Below are 20372 nucleotides of genomic sequence, written 5' to 3'. Positions count from 1 at the left end.
GGACCTGAAATCCAAAACCCAAGTCAGCCACACTGGCCTGTATTTCCTAGCTGAAAACATAGTAGCAGCGTAGAGAGGAAATAATCATGTGTACACTTACTTGAGAGTGTACTTAGCCCTGGGCCCTTTCCTCTATTATCGGCCGTATCTGCATCAGCAGAGAAAATGGTGTTTGGAGCTCTGAGAGCAGGGAGGAAGCATTTTCAGAGCTGGCATGACCAGACCACACCAGATATATCGTTCTATCTGAATCAGAAATTTTGGCTTTAACTGACCAATGTAAACAGCAGAAGTAAAGTGTATTTCTAAATCATGAGAATGAGCATAGTAGGTGCTAGCATCCAACCACACAAGTGTTATTTCTGAAAGAATTTTTTTGCAAATCCTCTTTAATGTTGCTTCATGTTGATTTTTTTGAAAATATTTGAACGTTCATTTGACTCGGTAATCTTGTTGTTGTATCAAATTTGTTATTCCACAAGTTCAACATTTGGACAAAAGAGAAAGCTGTGAAATATAAGTCATTATTATATTATTTTCCGGATGCATGTATCATGGATATACAGCACTATAAGCTACATAAACCTCATCAGCTACACTTCAAAGCCTGAGAACTGAAGTTTGAATACAAAGGAAAAAACTCAACTAACACATTAAATAAAGCAGAAGAAGGGTTAGGGTTTGTTTTTGTTTTTGTTTTTGTTATTGAGTATGACGGAACAGATATATCAAATTTCAAGTTTGGTCAGTTATCAGGAGGAAACTACTTTATCAAATTAAAGAGTCATCACTGATCATCTTTGGGATGTAAATCTACCAGACCAGGGTTTCTCTGTAATTACAAAAACAAACACTGACCATCATAAATCAATAAAAAGGCTCAGGAGGTAGAGCAGTCATCCAACAATTCAAAGGTTGGTGGTTCAATCCCTCTGTGGTTTGTGGAACCCCAAATTGCTCCCGATGGCCGTTTCATTGGTGTCTGGGTGTTTGTGAATGATTATTGCTCCTGAGGAGCAGGTGGCACCTTGTATGGTATCTTCTGACACCAGTGTATGAATGTTGGTGTAAATGTGTGAATGCTGCACTTTTAGAGGTCAGTCAGACTGGAAGAGCGCTGTATGTGCACAGTTACATTTAAACTGCTTTGATTTCATTTAAACTAACATGTAATGGAAGAAAAGTATTATCCTATTTGACTCATTTAGTTAAATGGACATTTTTACATCACAAGCGGTGCTATAAATCCCCATTTCATGACGTCCCCATTCCCCTCCCCCATCAATGCATGAGCTGTCTTATCCAAATAAAGGCTAAGTAGAAAAAATAAAGTTTAATCAGTGCTACAGCGTCACACAGCCACCAGCAGGGCTATGCGGCAGATTTGTTTTTCATGTGGTTGAGTCATCCTGTGTAATAATAATTGATTCATAATGTGTCACCTTGAAATTTGAAGGTCAGTAGTGAGTCCCTCTGTTATTTCACCAGAACCTCCAAATTACATATTTTCATTAAATAATTTAATGTTTGAAAGTAATAACTGCCTTTCTACAATTTTTCCAATCCTGTAGAGTCAGTTTTTTGGCAATGTTTCAACAAGCAGCTGATGGCTACTGCTATAACACAACATATGTATTTCAGTCCAATCCACCACCTGCAGTGTGAGGACATGTTTTTTTTCAGCTCCGTGTGTTCATCTTCCAAATGATGCCAGTAGATTTCTTGTCCCAGTACATCTGCAGTCTAATGTTTGGCTTTAGTCCAGAGGCCCAAACAGTAAAGATGACAGAACGAGGAGGCGACACGGGACTTCCCTGCTCCGTTAGCACATCATGACACCGACACAGCTCAGATACAGTTTCACCTTTCCTCTAACCTGTGTTCCCTGTCCTGTCTTTCAGCCATCATCAACCCCAAGCAGGCCAAAGACAACAAGAGCTTCAACTTTGATTACTCCTACTGGTCCCACACCTCGGTAATTCTTTCTGCACTTCTACAGTACAAATATTTTATGGACACCCCCAACAAATAGACACACATTTGCATTACTATGAATGGCTTTATGTTGCAGTTGTTAGTTTAATGACAAAATTCAAGGAGTGGCTAATTATTGATCTTTGTCCACAGCCCGAGGACGTCAATTTTGCCTCTCAGATGCGAGTGTACAAAGACATTGGAGAGGAAATGTTGCTGCATGCCTTTGAGGGCTACAATGTCTGCATCTTTGCTTATGGGCAGACCGGTGCTGGCAAGTCCTACACCATGATGGGGAAACAGGATGTCAAGGATCAGCAAGGAATTATTCCCCTGGTACAGGCTTATTCTGATTTCCTGTGCTCACAGTAAAATTCATTTCTCAGATGTAACAATTATGGACGTAATGTTCTTGTTTATCACCTCCCAGATGTGTGAAGATCTTTTCACGAAGATCAATGACAATACAGACAACAGCATGTCTTATTCTGTGGAGGTAAGCACTGGTGCTCTCTGCCATCAGATTCTTCTGTTTGTAGTTTGGTTTATTACTTGTATTAGTCAAGAGCCTTGCTACTAATCCAAATGAAGTTACACTGTAAATGCAGCACACCTGAACCTGACGCCTGTTATGAATGTTCAAGCTAACGTTATGAATTTGAACAGGTGAGCTACATGGAGATCTACTGCGAACGTGTGAGGGACTTACTGAACCCCAAAAATAAAGGGAACCTGCGTGTCAGAGAACATCCTCTGATGGGACCTTATGTGGAGGACCTGTCTAAGCTGGCTGTCACCTCCTACAATGACATCCAGGACCTGATGGACTCTGGCAACAAGGCCAGGTGATGTAGCTGCTTACACTCTGTTGTTGTAGATGGACTGGTGAAATGTACTATGTGCACCATTTTTGGTTCTTGCCAGAGAAACTTTTGCATAGTAAAACTAATTGAAAGATAAAAATACTTGTCACATACCAGGAGTTTGGATATGTTAGTGCCTGAATTAGAGATCACAAATACATCAGAGACATTTCTGGTAGAGGAACATGCAATGGTTCAGCTAATTATTTGTATTCTACCTATTCTCACTTTGAATTCCTTTTCTTGGACCAGCTGTTTCCTCTTGTCATCCTCCTTGTAGAAACAGTTTTCTGCATAAACTGATAAAGATGTAATCACTGTGCAGGACTGTGGCAGCCACCAACATGAATGAGACAAGCAGTCGCTCGCATGCTGTCTTTAACATCATATTCACTCAGAAACGCCATGATGCTGACACTGATAACACTTCTGAGAAGGTACGTTTTTTGGTTTTCCTTTATCACATCTCGAACGAACTTGTTTAACATTGAACAGCTGCCCCCGCTCATCTACAGGCTGATTGAAGACACTGATTTAAATCTTGTCGTAAATTGGAAATCAATGATTGTTTGAAGGTCATACTGTAATGATAAGGTAACATTGTTAGATTTTTTTTTTTTTTTTTTTTTTTTTTTACTGAAACCTCTGGCTGGAACAAAGATGAACAGCTGATGTTTTGCAGTTTGTTTATTGGATTTTCTGTTGCAGGTGAGCAAAATAAGTTTGGTGGATTTGGCTGGCAGTGAGAGGGCAGATTCTACTGGAGCCAAAGGGACCAGGCTGAAGGTGAAATGTTTCCCTCAACCGCATCTTGGATATTAAAATACAGATCTGAAAACACATATCTTTGCCTACATGAGAAATGTTCACTATGAATAATTACATATTAAAGCAGTTAATCAGCGTGTTTACATCATCTGTTTCTTCATCAGGAAGGAGCAAATATCAACAAATCTCTAACTACACTGGGGAAAGTCATCTCTGCTTTGGCAGAAGTGGTATGTATTATGTCTGCATATTGTATTTCAGAGCATGAAGCAGATGTTATGTGGGATAAGCACGTTAATTTTACTGTTTGCTTCATTTTAGGACTCTGGGTCGAATAAGGTAATTTATTTCAATTATTTAGTTAAATTGTTATGCGTTTATTTATTGTCTTTCTTCACCTAAATGCCATTAATTACATAGATTTTCATTGTGCCTTTAATTGAATACTCAGAATAAAAAGAAGAAGAAAGTGGAAAGCTTCATCCCCTACAGAGATTCAGTTTTGACTTGGCTGCTGAGAGAAAATTTGGGTATGAACAAACACTTTGCCAGTGTTTTGTTACTGATCCATTAGTCCTCAAACTGAAGTGTTTTTATCTTTATTGCGTCAGGGGGGAATTCTCGCACTGCAATGGTAGCTGCCCTGAGTCCAGCTGACATTAACTACGATGAGACCCTAAGCACCCTCAGGTAGAGAACAGACCACTTCTTCTGCTGCATCTTTTAACTCCCACGCAGCTGCTGAGTGTGACTTTGAAGGACACTGATGCCAGTGAAAGCACAGTGTTGTGTAATACACGTTTTCCTTGCATCAGTTTCACACTTCAGACACCCTTCATGAGCTGCAGTGCTGGGCTCCAGAATTGCATTGGATGTGTGATGTCAGGGGGATGGTGAATGTGTGTGATGTGTGTGTGCACGCTTTTTTTCTCCTTTTTCACCTTTGTTAGCAAGCTCAATGATCCCTCCATTATATCCACAGGTATGCAGACCGCGCCAAACAGATTCGCTGTAATGCTGTCATCAATGAGGATCCCAACAACCGATTGGTGCGTGAGCTAAAGGAGGAGGTGTCTCGTCTGAAAGAGCTCCTCTACGCCCAGGGCCTGGGTGACATCATTGAGAGTAAGGTCATTTATTGGTTTTATGTGACCATTAGAGCTATCTCTAAATTTAATTCCTAACGTTTGGTAATGGTTTTGTTAGTGTGAGCACTATTCTTGATGTTAGTCTCACTTAAGCCAGCCAGCCCCCCCCCCCCACAAGCAATGCACTCGTATTCTCCCTCAAAAGCATTGTGTGTGTTGACCTACTAGATAGAAAACGACGCCAATTAAGGGGCACCGAAAAATCAATGGGAGGACTTGAATGTAGATGAACAGATAGTGAGTCTCTTTATATTTCCTTGGGAACAGCGCTGTCAAAGTGCAGTTTACTCTCTGGAAGCAGTGTGGGTGGGATATCAAGAATTCTGGAGCAACCATGTAAGATAGCTAATTTTAGCATTTAATAGAAAGAAAGGTATGGAGATTTTGTAGGCATTTTAGGGACACAGAGGGTCTAATGTAAAGATACTATTGTACTGCATGATAAATGTAAGAGCTAGTGTATTTGTTTAAATAGCATAGGTCAACAAAAAGAAGTGAATGCACCTTGCCCCCTTTTTCACTGCATCTTCACATTTGTCTCAAAAGCATGTTTTTGTTCCATTGTGTAAACAATTAATTGAAATTTGTCAGAGAAAGAGGAATTGAAATGAAATTGTAAAGTTATGTACTTTGAGAGCAGTGGAGGAAAATTGATGTTTATTTATTTTCACTGCCCTACCCAGGTCAAGTAATGAGTGAATGTTTAAATCCATAAACATTTTTATCTCAAGGTGTTGCACTCTCTCTCTCTCTCTCTTTCTCTCTTTCTCTCTTTCTCTCCCTGTTACTCTTTATCTTGTCTTCTCCCAGCATATCGAGCATCTGGTCCTGACATAGAGGGTTTGAAATGTGTGTTTTCTAGCTCTTGCTTTTGCTGTTTTGGCAGCTTAGCATTGCCGGTGCTAACTGTGAGCATAAATAGTAGTTGTTCTGTGTTCTCTGCAGCACCATAATGTCATAAACAATCACTCAGAATGTTATAGGCAAGTTGCACTGAAATACAAGTAACTAATGTTGATGCAGTATAAGTAGCATGTTGTCCAGAGCTGAGTATGTGCCATGTCACGGTGCTGCAGAGATCTGTGTGTGCCTTCGTAGCTGTGGCATTGGTGGGGCAGAGCTTAAATGTTCATGAAACAACAAAGCAGATCAATACAATATCAAAGATGATGGACCACTGTGAAATATGTTTTATCCCGATCTTTAATTTCCCCAGTGTAGAAGCTGTAGCTTTCCCTTCCTCTAGCAGGCTCTGTCTGGCTCTATCGCCTCCTGTTGTCAGCCATGACAGAAAACATAAGATGATAATGCAGCCCTCAGTCACAGACAGAGATAATCACTTGCATAATATGGGTCTTTTGAGGTAGTCATCTCATTTTATGCCATAATTTTTTATCGTCTTCCTATAATACACGACTTCATCAACTACACTGCAAAGGCAATATTATGTGATCCATCTTGGCAGGCAACAGCCTGTCCAGATGGATGACTGTGATGCACTTTACCAATGTATTACTCGGTGTTGCCATAGCAGCAGCTGCAGAGTTGCTATTCTTTATTTTGTAGAATCTATCATAGGCCCTCAAGGTGCCACAACGATGTCAAGATAAAACACAGAAACAGAAAACAGGAAGCATGATGTCTGCATCAGACTTTTTTTAGACCATTTGGTTAAGCAGAAAATTATACTAACTTTGATTAAAAAATGTCCAATCATGGCGTAGGTTTCTAAGCTATCCAAACAAACACACCACTGTGTGCGTTTCTCTGCCAGAGAACTGGATTTCTGCTTTCAGTAATCTGTTTGACATTGGTAATTTTAGAGAAGCACACTGAGCATTAAATGCATCTTGCTGCTTTTAGATAATAATCTTAATTGAGAATTCTGACTTCCCAGTGATGTCTGTCAGAAATATGACGCTATTACAAATGAGTCATTACGTCTCTGCACAAATGAAGGCCTGGCTTGTGCATTTTATTTTCCATACATGATGACTAACTTTTTCCCCATTAAAGAAGCTTGATTGGAAGTGAGCAACAGAATCATTGTCTCATACTAGATTATCTGAAATTGCAGATGGACAGTGTATGTATGGCAATTGTTCTTGTTTTTGAATGATGCTTTTTGTGCACTAGCTGCATTTTCTTTGGTCATGGCTGGGTGGACTTCTTGTTGCATCCTTTAAGTTAGTTCTGCTGGTGCTGCCCTCGCTTGTATACTAGCAATTCAGACTTGTCTTTGTGACTTTATATGAATTGTTTCAGGCCACAAATATTCTTTCTGTTTCTTTTCTATTCTCCCTTCTCTTCTCTTCCTTATCTGTTTGCATTTTTCCATTTCTTTAATCCCTATTATCAATTACCCCAATACACCTCCCTGTACACACGCCGTGCCCCTGTCCCACCCCGACAGACCTATCCGATTACGAGAACAATAACAATAAAGCCCAAGCTGTGAATCAAAGGGATGATCTCTCCACAGTGACCAATGCCATGACGGGGATGAGTCCCTCTCCGTCTCTCTCAGCCTTGTCCAGCCGTGCAGGATCCATTGCGAGTCTGCATGACCGCATCATGTTCAGCCCAGGCAGCGAAGAGGCCATCGAGAGGCTGAAGGTGAATACTGGACAGCTTGCATTGACGCAATGTAACTGTACAGCATGTATACAACACTCATCAGCTGCCTATTCTTAGATCATTAGATAAAGCCTCACTGTGTGAGAAGACCAAGACCAGCAATATATTAGTCTGTTTCTCAATACTCTCTGACTTTGTGAGGCTGACAGATTTGTTCTGACTATAAATCTCTAAGTGTTTTGAGGACATTTTATGCCTGTAATAGAGAATCAATAAAATAGGGACGAAAGGAAGTGAGCTTAGAGAGATGTGGAATTGTAGACAACAAAAGTCCTATACTCAGTGTGATTGTTCATAGTCATTGCCCCTGTAGTTTCATTTTGAAATAATGCGGAAACAGGACTCAAACAAGTGGTCAGTTTTGCATTTGTTGAGGACTGTTTTCAGTAATGGATTTGGCGCTCTGTAGTGAGCATTTATGGCAGCAGGAGTCAAAATAATCTACAGTGTCCATGTTCATCTTAATTAAGGGGCATTATGACAACAGCGCAGCTGTCTAGCACACAGGAAGAAAATATATCCAGCTTTGGCTACCTGATAGTAGGATCAGGTCGTTATTGGTTTTGGTCTTTTCAGTTGGATTTGTTGACAGGATGAAATACAATGCTATCGCCATACTTGTCTTTGCTATGACCGTTTACTTTAATTACCACTGTCCTTTGAAATGTCAGGAAACAGAGAAGATCATTGCTGAACTCAATGAGACTTGGGAAGAGAAACTTCGCAGAACGGAAGCCATTAGGATGGAGAGGTGAGATATGCAACAATATTTTACTTTTCTTTATTTTTTTATTATTTATTCGTTTTTTCTCTTGAGATTCTCTTTTGTCTGGGAAAAGAGAAAAAAACAAACATTTACTTGGCAAAAATGCTTTTTCAAGGTGGAGAAGCAGGACGTGTGGAGTGGAGTATTATACTAGTAATACATTAATAGAATATAATAACTTTTATCATATAATTAATAAATATGTTTTTGTGGTCCTGATAAATGACTTCATAATTTGAAATAGGACAATTGTAATGAATCACATGCACAATGTTTTCCTCTTCACCAAAGGTTGAAAGCACAAATAGACTTCTTAGCAAAGAGAAAACATTGGGGTCATGCAGTATGGACTTATGTATCTCATATGTATCTCATATAGGCCATATTTGATGACTTAGGCATTTTGACATAAAGACAAATCATGCAGGTGCTTGGTATACTGAGTCTGACATCCATCCACAGAGAGGCTTTGCTGGCAGAAATGGGTGTAGCAATGCGAGAAGATGGTGGGACAGTAGGTGTGTTCTCTCCTAAGAAGGTAAGAAAATATTAGATGTCTCCTCAACCAAATTTGAATATCGAATATTTGGCATTTAAATTATTCACTAAAATGTTTGTTTATTTATCTCAAAGCCCTCCGATAGCCCTAGAAAGCCCCAGCCTGTGTTTATCGACACAGTTGGGTTGTTCTCCCCCAATGAGGTTTGTAGCCGTGAAGTGTTTAAAGCTGTTTCCTTCTCTGAGTGCTCTCTGAGTCCCACTTTAACAAGAGCCCCGCCAAGGCAGTTCAGTCGAGGGTTTTTCATTTTCTGTAAGCGTTATCTTAAATCTGCTTCATTAATCACTTCAAACACTCCCCAAAGACAGCAGTAGGTGTAAACATGGGGGGGAAAGATAATGTTAGTGCCCCCATTTCAGTGATTTGTGACCTATAGCCCTATAACATCTCCCTGAGACTACATTAAACACTCATGCTGTGAAGCTGTGGGGAATGAATTTGTCTGCATGGTTTTAACTTCTGCTGATTGTTTGTAACCAGGGAAGATTGTTTTTCAGCTCTCTGATGTGCAATGGGTGCATTATGTTATATTGTAAGTAACATATGGGTAATCAATGATTTATGTATGTTATTCAGCTAATTTCTGTTTCCTTGTTCTGTATCAGACACCTCATCTGGTGAATCTTAACGAGGATCCTCTGATGTCTGAGTGCCTGCTGTACTACATTAAAGACGGGATCACCAGGTTAGACACTGTCAGACATCCCATCGAATAGACATGCAGTATGGAGGGATCTTCTTCCTTTCAGTTCAGTTCAGTTGAGTTCACTTGAGTACAAAATTTGCTCTGACATCATTTTGGCACTTGTTCTTTTTTAGGGTAGGTCGTGTAGATGCCAGCAGTCGTCAGGATATAGTCCTCAGCGGCCACTTTATTAAGGATGAACACTGCACCTTTACCAGTTCTGGTGGTCCAATGGGAGAAAGTGGGTGATGTTTAGCTTCAAGCCCCACAGACTTGTCATTGTTTACATCAGAGTTTGATACTGACAAGCACGAAGTGAAGCCTCATATTTTCTTCTCTGTCCTTTTCTCTTTCTTTCTCATAAGCAGCAGTTGTCCTCGAGCCCTGTGAAGGAGCTGAGACTTACGTCAACGGCAAGAGAGTGACAGAACCCACTGTCCTTAAATCAGGTCAGTAGGCTCTCTGTGAATTTTGCCTTCACCACGTATTACCTAATATGCATTTTCACTCTATGTATATGCGTTTAGCTTAGCACATTTAGATTTTTTTTATTCTCGTAAAGGAAACCGTATCATCCTGGGGAAGAGCCATGTGTTCCGGTTCAACCACCCTGTTCAGGCGAGGGCTGAGAGGGAGAGGACCCCATGTGCTGAGACCCCAGCTGAGCCTGTGGACTGGGCCTTCGCACAGAGGGAGCTGTTGGAGAAACAGGGCATCGACATGAAGCAGGAAATGGAACAGAGGTACTTTGGGGAAACAGTGAGCCATTCGACTTTACTTTTTGAAGAAAGGCGGCGTAGGTAGCAGACAGAGTTTTACCATCATCGTGTAGACCTGTGAGGTGGTACATCACCTTTCTCAAACCTATGATGTTTACTTCTGTTTATGTCTTCAGGCTGCAGGAATTAGAAGATCAGTATCGCAAAGAGAGAGAAGAGGCCAACAACCTTCTGGAGCAACAAAGACTGGTACAGTGATAAGCAACTTTGTGTGCCACAGGAAGTTACTAATTGAAAAACTGTGTTGTTTTCAGATGGATCTATAAGTGTTCATTATTTTTTTTGCACACAAATATTATATGTACTGTATTTATATATACAGTATATATAAAATATCAATGTCATTAGCTCTCATACAGCATCTTAAATGAAACTGAGCTATTATTTTATCCTTTACATACAGTTGAGTGTTATTTTTTAATTAGTTTTGGTCTCAGCTGAACAGTTTACTCACTGACATTTGTTCCTACATGGCTTGTTAATGTGATAAGACCACATTCACTTGACACTGATCTTCATTAATAAATTGTCCAGGATTATGAGAGCAAGCTGGAAGCTCTTCAGAAGCAAGTGGATCGTTACTACCCGGAAGCCCCTGAAGAAGAAGAAGAGCCAGAGGAGGAAGGTAGTACAAATTACTTGGCGCATATACCCATCTGTATCAGTGGTAAAAAAAATACTCAAAAAAATAATGATGTTTTATCCAATTTGCTTGCAGTGCAATGGACGGAGAGGGAAAGAGAGCTGGCTGTGTGGAGTTTTCGTAAGTGGAGGTGCTACCAGTTTACCTCCCTTCGTGACCTGTTATGGGGGAACGCCATCTTCCTTAAAGAGGCCAATGCCATCAGTGTAGAACTCAAGAAGAAGGTCCAACATGTTGCTGCCATTTAGACTATATTATATCCACACCAACTGATGTTACAATGTGGCTTTCTGACCACACAAATGCTTTCTGTGCCCCTGCAGGTCCAGTTCCAGTTTGTGCTGCTCACAGACACTCTCTATTCGCCACTGCCCCCAGACCTGCTGCCCCCAGAGGTGAGCAAGGACAGAGAGAAACATCACTTCCCCCGCACTATTGTGGCCGTGGAGGTGCAGGATCAGAAAAATGGAGCCACTCACTACTGGACGTTGGAAAAACTGAGGTACATGAGCATGCAGCAAGTCTTTACATGACAATGTTTTCAAAGGTCTGAGACCAATGTATTACTGATATATGATATATGATATTAGTGATATTGTTGTGGTGTGCTGCACTGTAGCTCAGAAAATTAGTTATTTTTTACTAGAAACTTTCTCTTAAGCAATTGCTCCCATAAATGCAAATCTTTAATGTGCAAACATTTAATAAACAGTAAAAATGAAACATGTTTATAGGATCTCAGTGGGGAATACATTTCACAAAAAGCACATGAACATTTCTCATCAGCTCCGTGCTGTGTTTGTTTGCAGCTCAGTTATTTAACGTGGCACTTTCTGCTTCTTGCAGACAGAGGCTCGATCTCATGAGAGAGATGTATGATCGCGCTGCTGACGTGCCCAACAATACCAGTGAAGACTGTGAAAATGTGATGACTGGAGGGGACCCCTTTTATGACCGCTTCCCCTGGTTCCGCCTGGTTGGCAGGTAAATGCTAAACACCACTGACCCTGTATGACATGAAGACTGGACAGGAAGACATTCATTCTGAACTCAGACAAAAGCCAACAGAAATCCAGTGTTCAGGATAATGGGAGGCTATTGGCTGTAACTGGCACATGCTGTGCATGTGGTCAAATAATGGACCACGATGACAGAGACACCAAGTTGAAGTAGTCTGCAGCCCACTTCATTATGGTCTCTTGGTCATCACATACTCAAGTCTCGTATTTCTAGCCTATGCGCTAAGTGCGTCACTGTAATCAAATCTCTCCATTTTAACAAATATAAAAATGTATTTTTATCAAAGACTTCATGGGCATCATTTATCAAAAAACATGATCACAAATTTGCACGAGCACCTTTTAAATGTATTAACTGGTTATATTTTTATTCACAATAAAACTGTGTGACATTTTCTCATAAGTTATAACTCAGCATACTGCTGCTAATTTCAACTTTCAAATTCATTGTGCATTATTACTGAATGAAGTCCCTTCTCTTGCTGGTAGCCGGTTGTCAGTATATTTCTCTTGAGCGCGGGCTTGCAGCTTCAAGACAAAGGATGGATTTGACAATCAACTGAAATGATCGGTTGATGCCAAGCCTGTCTTTTTTAATCAGCCCTGGAACATGTGAGATTTCTTCAGTCCTCCTACTCAAAGCCTGCTGTTTCTTTCTCTCCCACTTTGGCACACAGCCTTCTCAGTCTCTCTGCCAAGCTCCCTCATTCTCTCTCTTGCAGATGGGTCCTACACACAGTCACATGGCTCTGTTACATAATATTCAGCATATGAAGCCTTTGATGCCATTTACTTGCTGCAAGTAAGCACAAATGATCAGACAGTAATCTGAAAAATGTCCCCTTGAAGTATATTGCTTGTCAGCTCTTTTAGATTTTCTCTTCATACCATAGGTGAGTAGCACAGGCAGATGTGTTCAAAAGCCCTTCATCCAATTAAATATAGTTCATTAGTCAAACCATATATCAGTGGTTGACTGAAGGTGGATGTTTATTTGTACTTAGACAAGACACCAAAGGTTCAGTACGCCCATGATGGGACACTCCTGAGTTTAACACTGATGACACTAGTGTTACCGACGCTGGCTTAACACTAGGAGTTGATAATCTAAAATGTTCACAGAAGATTGTTATTATGTTATTTAAATGATACTTAGACTAAATTAGTCTTCTATAAATATATTTTCAACTTTATCAGCTTAGTTAAATTACCGTAGATGGTTTTTAAGTAAATATGTTTTCATTAATCCTATGGGGGAAAATTCACATTTTCCAGCAGCACAGAGACAGGTTAAGAGCCAAGACAACAGATACAGAACTATCTGAGTGATGTGAAGAAGAAATTCTTACTCTAACCATGTCTTACTACTGTAATGAAAGAGGTGATTTGCCTTTTTTCACAGGGTGTAAATCATCACCTTCCAGTACTGTACATGCACTCTCAGCAAGCCTCTAACAACCTTTGCTGCTTGTCTCGCACTCTCCCATCTGTTCCTTGTGTCTCCACTATATACGCTCCACTGAAACACACAGTAAAAGCAGATTTTGGAGGAGGCAGGTTTTCTCCTGTGGTCCAGTCCATATGGTGCTCTGCCTCCCGTCTTGTTTCAACAACTGTGTGCTTTCTTATCTAACTGTACTAACCTAGTTCCCATGTCTCTGGCTGCACCAGAAACCCCATTTTCAACACATGCATGAGCGAGCGCATGAGTGACCCCACCCCATCCCCGACCCTCTCCAACTCTGAAATTACTGAGCTGGCTGACCCACAGCGGGAGGGTCGAGGGGAGGAGGAGGAGTTGGAGGAGTTGGAGGACCTGGACGATGATATCTTTTTGGACGACCCGTGCTTGGAGCTCGGGGGAGAGGATGATGATGATGATGATGATGATGATGATGATGATGATGAGGGAGAGCTCTGCCGAGGCTCCAGCGAAGGCCAGGACCCCTTTTACGACCGCTCACCATTATTCAGTGTAGTGGGAAGGTTGGTGAGGTTTCGGGAGCATGCTGGTGGAGGAAACTAGCTCTTTCACGCTGAGACGCAGGGTCTGTTTCCCTCGACAGACATCAGCACAGATGAAATGACATTTCAGAAAACACCAATAGAGGACAAGAGTATGTTCTTACAATGTCCTCACTCTGTTGTGCATGAGTTCATGAAATATACACAAAGAATCCAAGTTTCTGACACATGAGTATTACTTTATACTTAGTATTTTCCATTGAACTGTCCACTTGGGAAACTTAAGTTGTAATGTCAATGCGGGGTTGTGGCATTTCAGCTGGGAAGCTTCAGTGGAGATCTGAAAACCAACTTTGGCTATAGGCTACTTTTTTGATGATGATAATTTCATTCAGTCCATCCTCTTGAGCACTTCCTGCTTGCTCAGTCCACCAAGTCAAACTAGTCACTTTAAGATCTATTCCCTGTCTCGGTTGTCACTGTCACTGCGTCTCATGTCTGAGACACAAATGCTCTCAAATGTCAAAACCAATACACACTTTTTTTTCATGATACTGAGTGGACACTGGTGTAGACATTTCTGGGCTTCAAGGTTTATCTTTTGCTTTAATGTCATCCAGTTTGACTTGCTTGATTTTCCTTTTTTTGCTAACTGTCTTTTCACACTTAAACGAAATGCTTCTCTTGCAAATTACAATACTTCTATTTGTATTAAACAAGTCCTTTATGTCAGTTCAGGGTGGGTCAGTTCATACCCTTTGTTTCCATGGAAATCCAAGCAAAGTTGATGCTCAACAGCTGCTTGAGGTGTGTGTCTCACTTATGTGTGGCTAAATGCAAACTGGCGGCTTTTAAACAAGACTAACAAATGCACTGACATGTCTCATGGAGTATATACAGGTGTGATTTGTATAACACAGGAACCCACAGAGAAATGTTCTCACCATGCTGCAAAACCTGAATAAGTACAAAAGAGTCTGGAAATTATTCATATAAAATAGCAAAGTGGTGTTCGAGGAAGACTCAAAATCTCAAGATGAAAGAGCTGGTTTCTACTGCAGCTGTCTCTTTTAGGCATGCCAGAGCACAAGTCTTTTTATTTTGACCTTTTTTGTCAATTTTTACTTGAATACGTCTGATGATGAACTAGTGCCCTTCCTTCACACAAATTATCACTTTGACCTCGGAGGTGCGCTTGATTTCTGATGTCATTCGTTGGTTTTTGATGTAGCATACAATATATCAAGCTGTTGGCAGTTTTTTTATTCAAGCTGAGCCATGTGCCGTATGATGGTTTCTGTTCCATTTGCTTTTGATTCCTTTGAGTCGAGAAGTTGAAAGCATTTTTGTTCACCCTTTTTTGTCCTGAGCATGCCTTCTTTGCACCTCACCAATCTTGTCATAAGCCTCTCCCTTTTGACACTCTCCACCCTTAAATGTCTACCCCTGTTGTGGTCCTTGACTGCAAGATCGAGAACTGTAGCTAAAAACTAAATAATGAGAAATCGAGAAAGATAAACCTTTGTAGCGCAGTTTTTCCCATATTCACTCTCTCAAAGTTTAGTTTTTGTCACTTTCGCTGAAGTATTTTCAAATCTAATGCAAATACAGTGTGCCTCAAGTGCTTATTTCGGCTCTGTACATTTGATATACAGTGTGGTGTTTTCATTCTGAGGCACGTTCACGCTGCACATATTAGTGCACTAGCATACAGTATAATCAGTAAACAATGCAAAAAGCTCCCCTTAATTTCAGGAATAGAAATCATGAGGAAAACACCTGCTGTCCAGCTAAGTAGTGAGCTGGTTTCCAGTATTATGAAATTATTTACATAATTCACAGTTGACCCTTACACTCATGCTCCTTAGACTCACCAAGCTTTCACCAGTACAATGCAAAAGTTAAGGATTACTGCATGTGACCCATAATTGTCCTGATAATATCAATAGTTATAGATGGTGAGGAAAAGCCCCCACAGAGCGATAGTAAAGGGCAGCCATGGCCATCGCAAGAGCAGTCCCAGCTTCTGTTTGGTTGCTTTGCAGCTCTGTGTTCTGTTGTCCAGTCCAGTGCAGTTTTATCAAGTGTAAGCCATCTCGTCAGCTCGGCTGTTTTTAATCTTTTATCATCCCTCTCATTCTGCTCCCTATTCAGGGCTTTTGTTTACCTTAGTAACCTGCTGTACCCAGTTCCTCTCGTCCACCGTGTGGCCATCGTCAGTGAGAAGGGAGAAGTGAAGGGCTTCCTCCGAGTGGCAGTGCAGGCCATATCAGGTAATGCTCAGATAGTCAGCCTCAACATCACTGAGACAAAGAGCATGAAGGGATTTTAAGGGGCAGGCTGTGTGAAACTTCTTGAGGGAGTGAAGTGAAGGTGCTTTGTGTTTCCCTCCAGCTGATGAGGAAGCTCCCGACTACGGCTCTGGAGTGAGGCAGTCAGGCACTGCCAAAATCTCATTTGAGGATCAGCAGTATGAAAAGGTAGAGAAAATTACTATATGTAGTACAAACGATATTGACCCATGCACACTGAGCTGCTAAGTCTATTTTGCAACTTGCGTTTGCAGTTCCAGTCCGAGTCCTGCTCTGTGGGACTGTCCCGCACTGGGATTTCCCAGGAGGAGCTTCGTATCGTGGAGGGGGAGGGGCAGAATGCAGAAATGGGACCCTCAGCTGATGAGGTCAACAACAACACATGTGCGGGTAATCATAATTTATGAGTGAATGGATGTATGTTTTGTGTGTTAAGGTGTGTGTGTGTGTGTGTGCATGTTGTGTCCCACTCGGCCCAACAGTGGCCTAACCTGGCTGCAGAATGGCAATTTCTCTGTAAAAAAAAAAACTTTCAATGGAACCCGAGGTCCAGCAGTGGTCTGAAGCAAGGCGCAGTTGATACATATTCACTTTTCAAGTCAGGGCCCAAAGTCCTGGACAAACCTCATCCATCCTTTGCACACGGTGCTAGAAAACAACCAAGTGTACTGACAAGCTGGAATGCAAGCTTTAATCTGTGTTTGGTTTCGCTTCTTTCACAGCTGGTGCAGACGAGCTGGAGAATCCACTGAAGGCCAGTCTGGACGGTCCGCTTGACACCACTCTGGAGCACCTGAGAATTGGTAATATTTTTACCTTCAGAGTGACTGTCCTGCAAGCCTCTAGCATCTCTGCGGAATATGCTGACATCTTCTGCCAATTCAAGTGAGCAGTTCATCGAAATGTCTTCATCATTCATGTTTACTCCACTGGCTGCCAATAGCCATCATGTTGCTTTTACAGTTTCACATATAAATAGTTTTATTTTTGTATTGATTTCAGTTTCATCCACCGACACGATGAGGCTTTCTCCACTGAACCCCTAAAAAACACAGGACGTGGCCCCCCTCTTGGCTTCTACCATGTGCAGAATGTAAGAAGTATCAGCCAGATATTGTACAGTGATGACTTGTGTCGGGTTTTAATATTGTGTATTTTGACATCGCTGTGTTGTTTTTATAGATTGCGGTTGAAGTTACTAAATCCTTTGTTGACTACATCAAAACTCAGCCAATTGTGTTTGAGGTGTTTGGACACTACCAGAAGCAGCCTTTTCTTCCACTCTGTAAAGACGTCATCAGGTACCTGACTATGAAGTCCACTAATTCACTACACAGACAGATACAATGTATGTTGTTGTGTTTTCATTAACACAGACATGTCCTGTTTTTATTTCCACATCCAGTCCACTGCGTCCCTGCAGAAGACAGTTCCCACGGGTGATGCCTCTGTCCAAACCAGGTAAACACACTGCTTGTGGAGTTACTTTGCTCGATTTCCACCATTTATTTATGTTGTATTGTGTTTGTACTGGTCTCCCTGCAAGTCATGTCAATCTTAGCTTCATGTTGTTGGGTATGAGCAGTTGACTCTGATGCCTCGCCGGACCGGGAGAAATCACTGGAGCTGATCCGATACCTGGTCCCAGATGTGTTCAGTGGGGCGCTGGTGGACTCGTTGTCAGGCCATGCTCTGTCTGCTGCTGGCTTGGCTGCTTCCTTCCTAGTGGAAGCAAATGAGCGAGCTCAGCTGACAGCTCCACCCACGTCTATCTGTTCAGTTATTAAAGCTCAGAAGCCGGGTTGGTTATTGATGTCAGATCCAAGAGAATCCTGCAACTGAAAGCCTTTTTATATCAAGTATACTCCAAAACCAAGTGACTGTTATGCCACGTTGCAGTTATTTCATTACCCACTGTTTCTGTTGCTTCCATTACTACCCCTTCTGTTGTGTTGCTGCTCTGACAACAAGCATCAATTCTGCTGAACTATTGCTCAAATGCAACACTGAATTCCTTCCAGCTACTGGGTTCATACTGTAACTGACCCTGTGATATGACTTTCCTGCAAGGGTGAGATAAAGTACCATAACAAAGAACAACATCTCTCCTCTATAGTTTAAATTAACAGCCACTACTGCTCACAGACTAGTGATAGTTTTAAAAATGAAACTATTTGATATAAAAGAGAGTTTTCTTGTACCAGGATTCGGTTGGATTGACTCTCTGGTGTACTGTGTGTTTACTGTCGACCTGCGTAGTGGATTCTCCTTGCAGTTCCTTCTTTAAGCTCTTCTTGAATTCGATGGGATGGGAATGTTATACATTATACTGTACACTTATATATTACACAGATATAATAAACTGTATTGATCCACAGACTTACTGATACTTAGTCCATACTGTACATACATGATGTGTGAATTAGTCCAAATATACATAAAATAAAAAAAAAAAATTACACTGTTTTTGCTTGAGCTTGGGTCAGACCTCACAACTGCATGTGTTTGTTTTTTCATGCACACTCTCTTAACTCTGAACTCCTTTTGGGGGGAACTACCTTAATTTGGAGGAATGCTGTCAGCTCATATGTCAGGCCAAGTTTTACAGATCAACAACATAATGTTGAAGGAGAAAACTGTTCAAAAAGATTGTGCATATGTTTTCCCTCATGCACAGGTTGGCTCAGTGTGCATTTGTTACTACAATAAGCTGTCTTGTAAAATAATAACTGATCCAGATCTTGTAAAGGTTTAAGAATACGTAAATACAATTTCAAATTGCATAAGGAAAAAGATTTTCCTAAATAAGTTTAGTGGCATTTTCCTTTAAAATAGGACTGCAGAGTTGCTTCTAAATCTGCTGAAGGTAAAGAGCTCCTTCTACAGGACTCAGTGGTTCCTTTCTTTCCCTGCCTCACTGATTTCCTTTTTTCTTCCCTTTCTCTTTCCCTTGTAGGGTTAGAGCAGCTCGCTGCTGTTAGACACTAGTCTTCTCTCTGTCTGCCCTTTACCTGTCTTACGCTAGCTATCTCCTTTTTCAACACAGTACCTGCCACTAAGCTGACAGCTATGACCCGCCCGCAGGCTGGACCCTGCCACAGCAAATATGATCTCATGGTGTTCTTTGAGATCTGTGAGCTGGAAGCCAATGGAGAGTGAGTATCCTGTGTCACTGCTTGCCTCACCAAACATCTTGTGCTGGATGTTTGGAATGTTTTGTCAGAGAGCTTTCTATGAAATATAATCCTGAAAAACCAACTGTCTCCAGCACTGTTAATCAGTGGCACATGACCAAATCAGTGAAGCTTATTTTCATCTTCTCAGCTACATCCCTGCAGTGGTGGACCACAGAGGAGGAATGCCTTGTCATGGCACATTCCTGCTACACCAGGTATATCAATCACACTGTCTGCAAATATAATACTTGGAATATTTTATATGTACTGAATTTCTTTTTGTTTGTTTGTTTGTTTCTTTCCTGTCTGTCTCCTCTTCACAACCACAGGGCCTACAGAGGAGGATCGCTGTTACCATTGTGCATGAATCAGGAGGAGACATTGAATGGAAAGACATCCGTGAGCTTGTTGTGGGTAAGTTTGGTTTTCAGGCTGAAAACTGACCTTGAAAACCAAACACTGCACCAACAGTGGTAGTGACTTGTGTATGAGCTGCTCTGACTGAGGCACTTGTGCCTTTCTAGGACGTCTTCGCAACACCCCTGAAGCTGATGAGACCATCATTGACCCCAATATTCTCTCTCTCAACATCTTGTGTGCTGGGTATGTCAGGCCCATGCAAGATGACCGGTACGTACTGCTGCAGACATTTGATGGAATCTTTGCAAAGTAAGCGTGACACTGGGCCAGTCCATCACATGTAGGTTTCATAAAAATTTGAATTTGAATGGTTTTGAAGTCAGTGTTAGAAACATCTAGATGCCTCATATATTATTGTTATTTTTGTTTCTTCTAAGGTTGTGGCAGCTTTGCTGAATTTGGAAACCACTCCATGTTTGTGATTTTATGCCAACTTGTCACTTTTTTGCTGCTGTTGAAGCTCCTGCACTGGAACACAGTACACTGGCAAATGCATGGTGTATTGAAGCAGCTGTATGTGAAAGAAAAAAAGCATGGCAGAGGAGGCACACCTTGAATGTTACAACAAACTGTAGAAAGTTCTTTTTGTTCCTATCTTTATTGTTGTGAGAATAGCATATGAGTATGGTTTCCTTTTTGTATTTGCAGAAGACCATAT

The 20372-nt window shown here is 41.2% G+C and overlaps 1 protein-coding gene across 19 annotated transcripts in view; it reads left to right on the top strand.

Annotated features, from left to right (window-relative positions):
* The window catches only part of kif1aa (kinesin family member 1Aa), a 39060-nt gene that overhangs the window by 8359 nt on the left and 10329 nt on the right, over window positions 1–20372 (top strand). For 3 of the 19 annotated variants that reach the window (XM_046391833.1, XM_046391829.1, XM_046391830.1), the window contains exons 3-39: window positions 1902–1975; window positions 2128–2310; window positions 2405–2470; window positions 2641–2819; window positions 3163–3274; window positions 3546–3623; window positions 3770–3835; window positions 3927–3944; window positions 4057–4135; window positions 4217–4295; window positions 4588–4730; window positions 5564–5602; window positions 7167–7369; window positions 8062–8141; window positions 8619–8694; window positions 9321–9400; window positions 9535–9641; window positions 9769–9849; window positions 9963–10143; window positions 10296–10368; window positions 10714–10804; window positions 10898–11046; window positions 11146–11324; window positions 11669–11806; window positions 13513–13827; window positions 15961–16079; window positions 16180–16286; window positions 16373–16508; window positions 16841–17003; window positions 17121–17211; window positions 17301–17419; window positions 17524–17579; window positions 17704–17919; window positions 19165–19273; window positions 19443–19509; window positions 19624–19708; window positions 19819–19924. In XM_046391833.1, coding sequence (XP_046247789.1) covers window positions 1902–1975; window positions 2128–2310; window positions 2405–2470; window positions 2641–2819; window positions 3163–3274; window positions 3546–3623; window positions 3770–3835; window positions 3927–3944; window positions 4057–4135; window positions 4217–4295; window positions 4588–4730; window positions 5564–5602; window positions 7167–7369; window positions 8062–8141; window positions 8619–8694; window positions 9321–9400; window positions 9535–9641; window positions 9769–9849; window positions 9963–10143; window positions 10296–10368; window positions 10714–10804; window positions 10898–11046; window positions 11146–11324; window positions 11669–11806; window positions 13513–13827; window positions 15961–16079; window positions 16180–16286; window positions 16373–16508; window positions 16841–17003; window positions 17121–17211; window positions 17301–17419; window positions 17524–17579; window positions 17704–17919; window positions 19165–19273; window positions 19443–19509; window positions 19624–19708; window positions 19819–19924 — 4243 coding nt within the window. The remainder of the gene's footprint in view (window positions 1–1901; window positions 1976–2127; window positions 2311–2404; window positions 2471–2640; window positions 2820–3162; window positions 3275–3545; window positions 3624–3769; window positions 3836–3926; window positions 3945–4056; window positions 4136–4216; window positions 4296–4587; window positions 4731–5563; window positions 5603–7166; window positions 7370–8061; window positions 8142–8618; window positions 8695–9320; window positions 9401–9534; window positions 9642–9768; window positions 9850–9962; window positions 10144–10295; window positions 10369–10713; window positions 10805–10897; window positions 11047–11145; window positions 11325–11668; window positions 11807–13512; window positions 13828–15960; window positions 16080–16179; window positions 16287–16372; window positions 16509–16840; window positions 17004–17120; window positions 17212–17300; window positions 17420–17523; window positions 17580–17703; window positions 17920–19164; window positions 19274–19442; window positions 19510–19623; window positions 19709–19818; window positions 19925–20372) is intronic. The other 16 variants (XM_046391838.1, XM_046391836.1, XM_046391839.1 and 13 more) reach the window with 11 other exon arrangements.

The sequence above is a fragment of the Scatophagus argus genome, chromosome 6, assembly GCF_020382885.2.
Source record: "Scatophagus argus isolate fScaArg1 chromosome 6, fScaArg1.pri, whole genome shotgun sequence".
In the NCBI taxonomy this organism is placed as follows: Eukaryota; Metazoa; Chordata; class Actinopteri; family Scatophagidae; genus Scatophagus; species Scatophagus argus.
The sequence above is the reverse complement of the archived record's forward strand: the minus strand, read 5'-3'. Positions and strand labels throughout refer to the sequence as shown.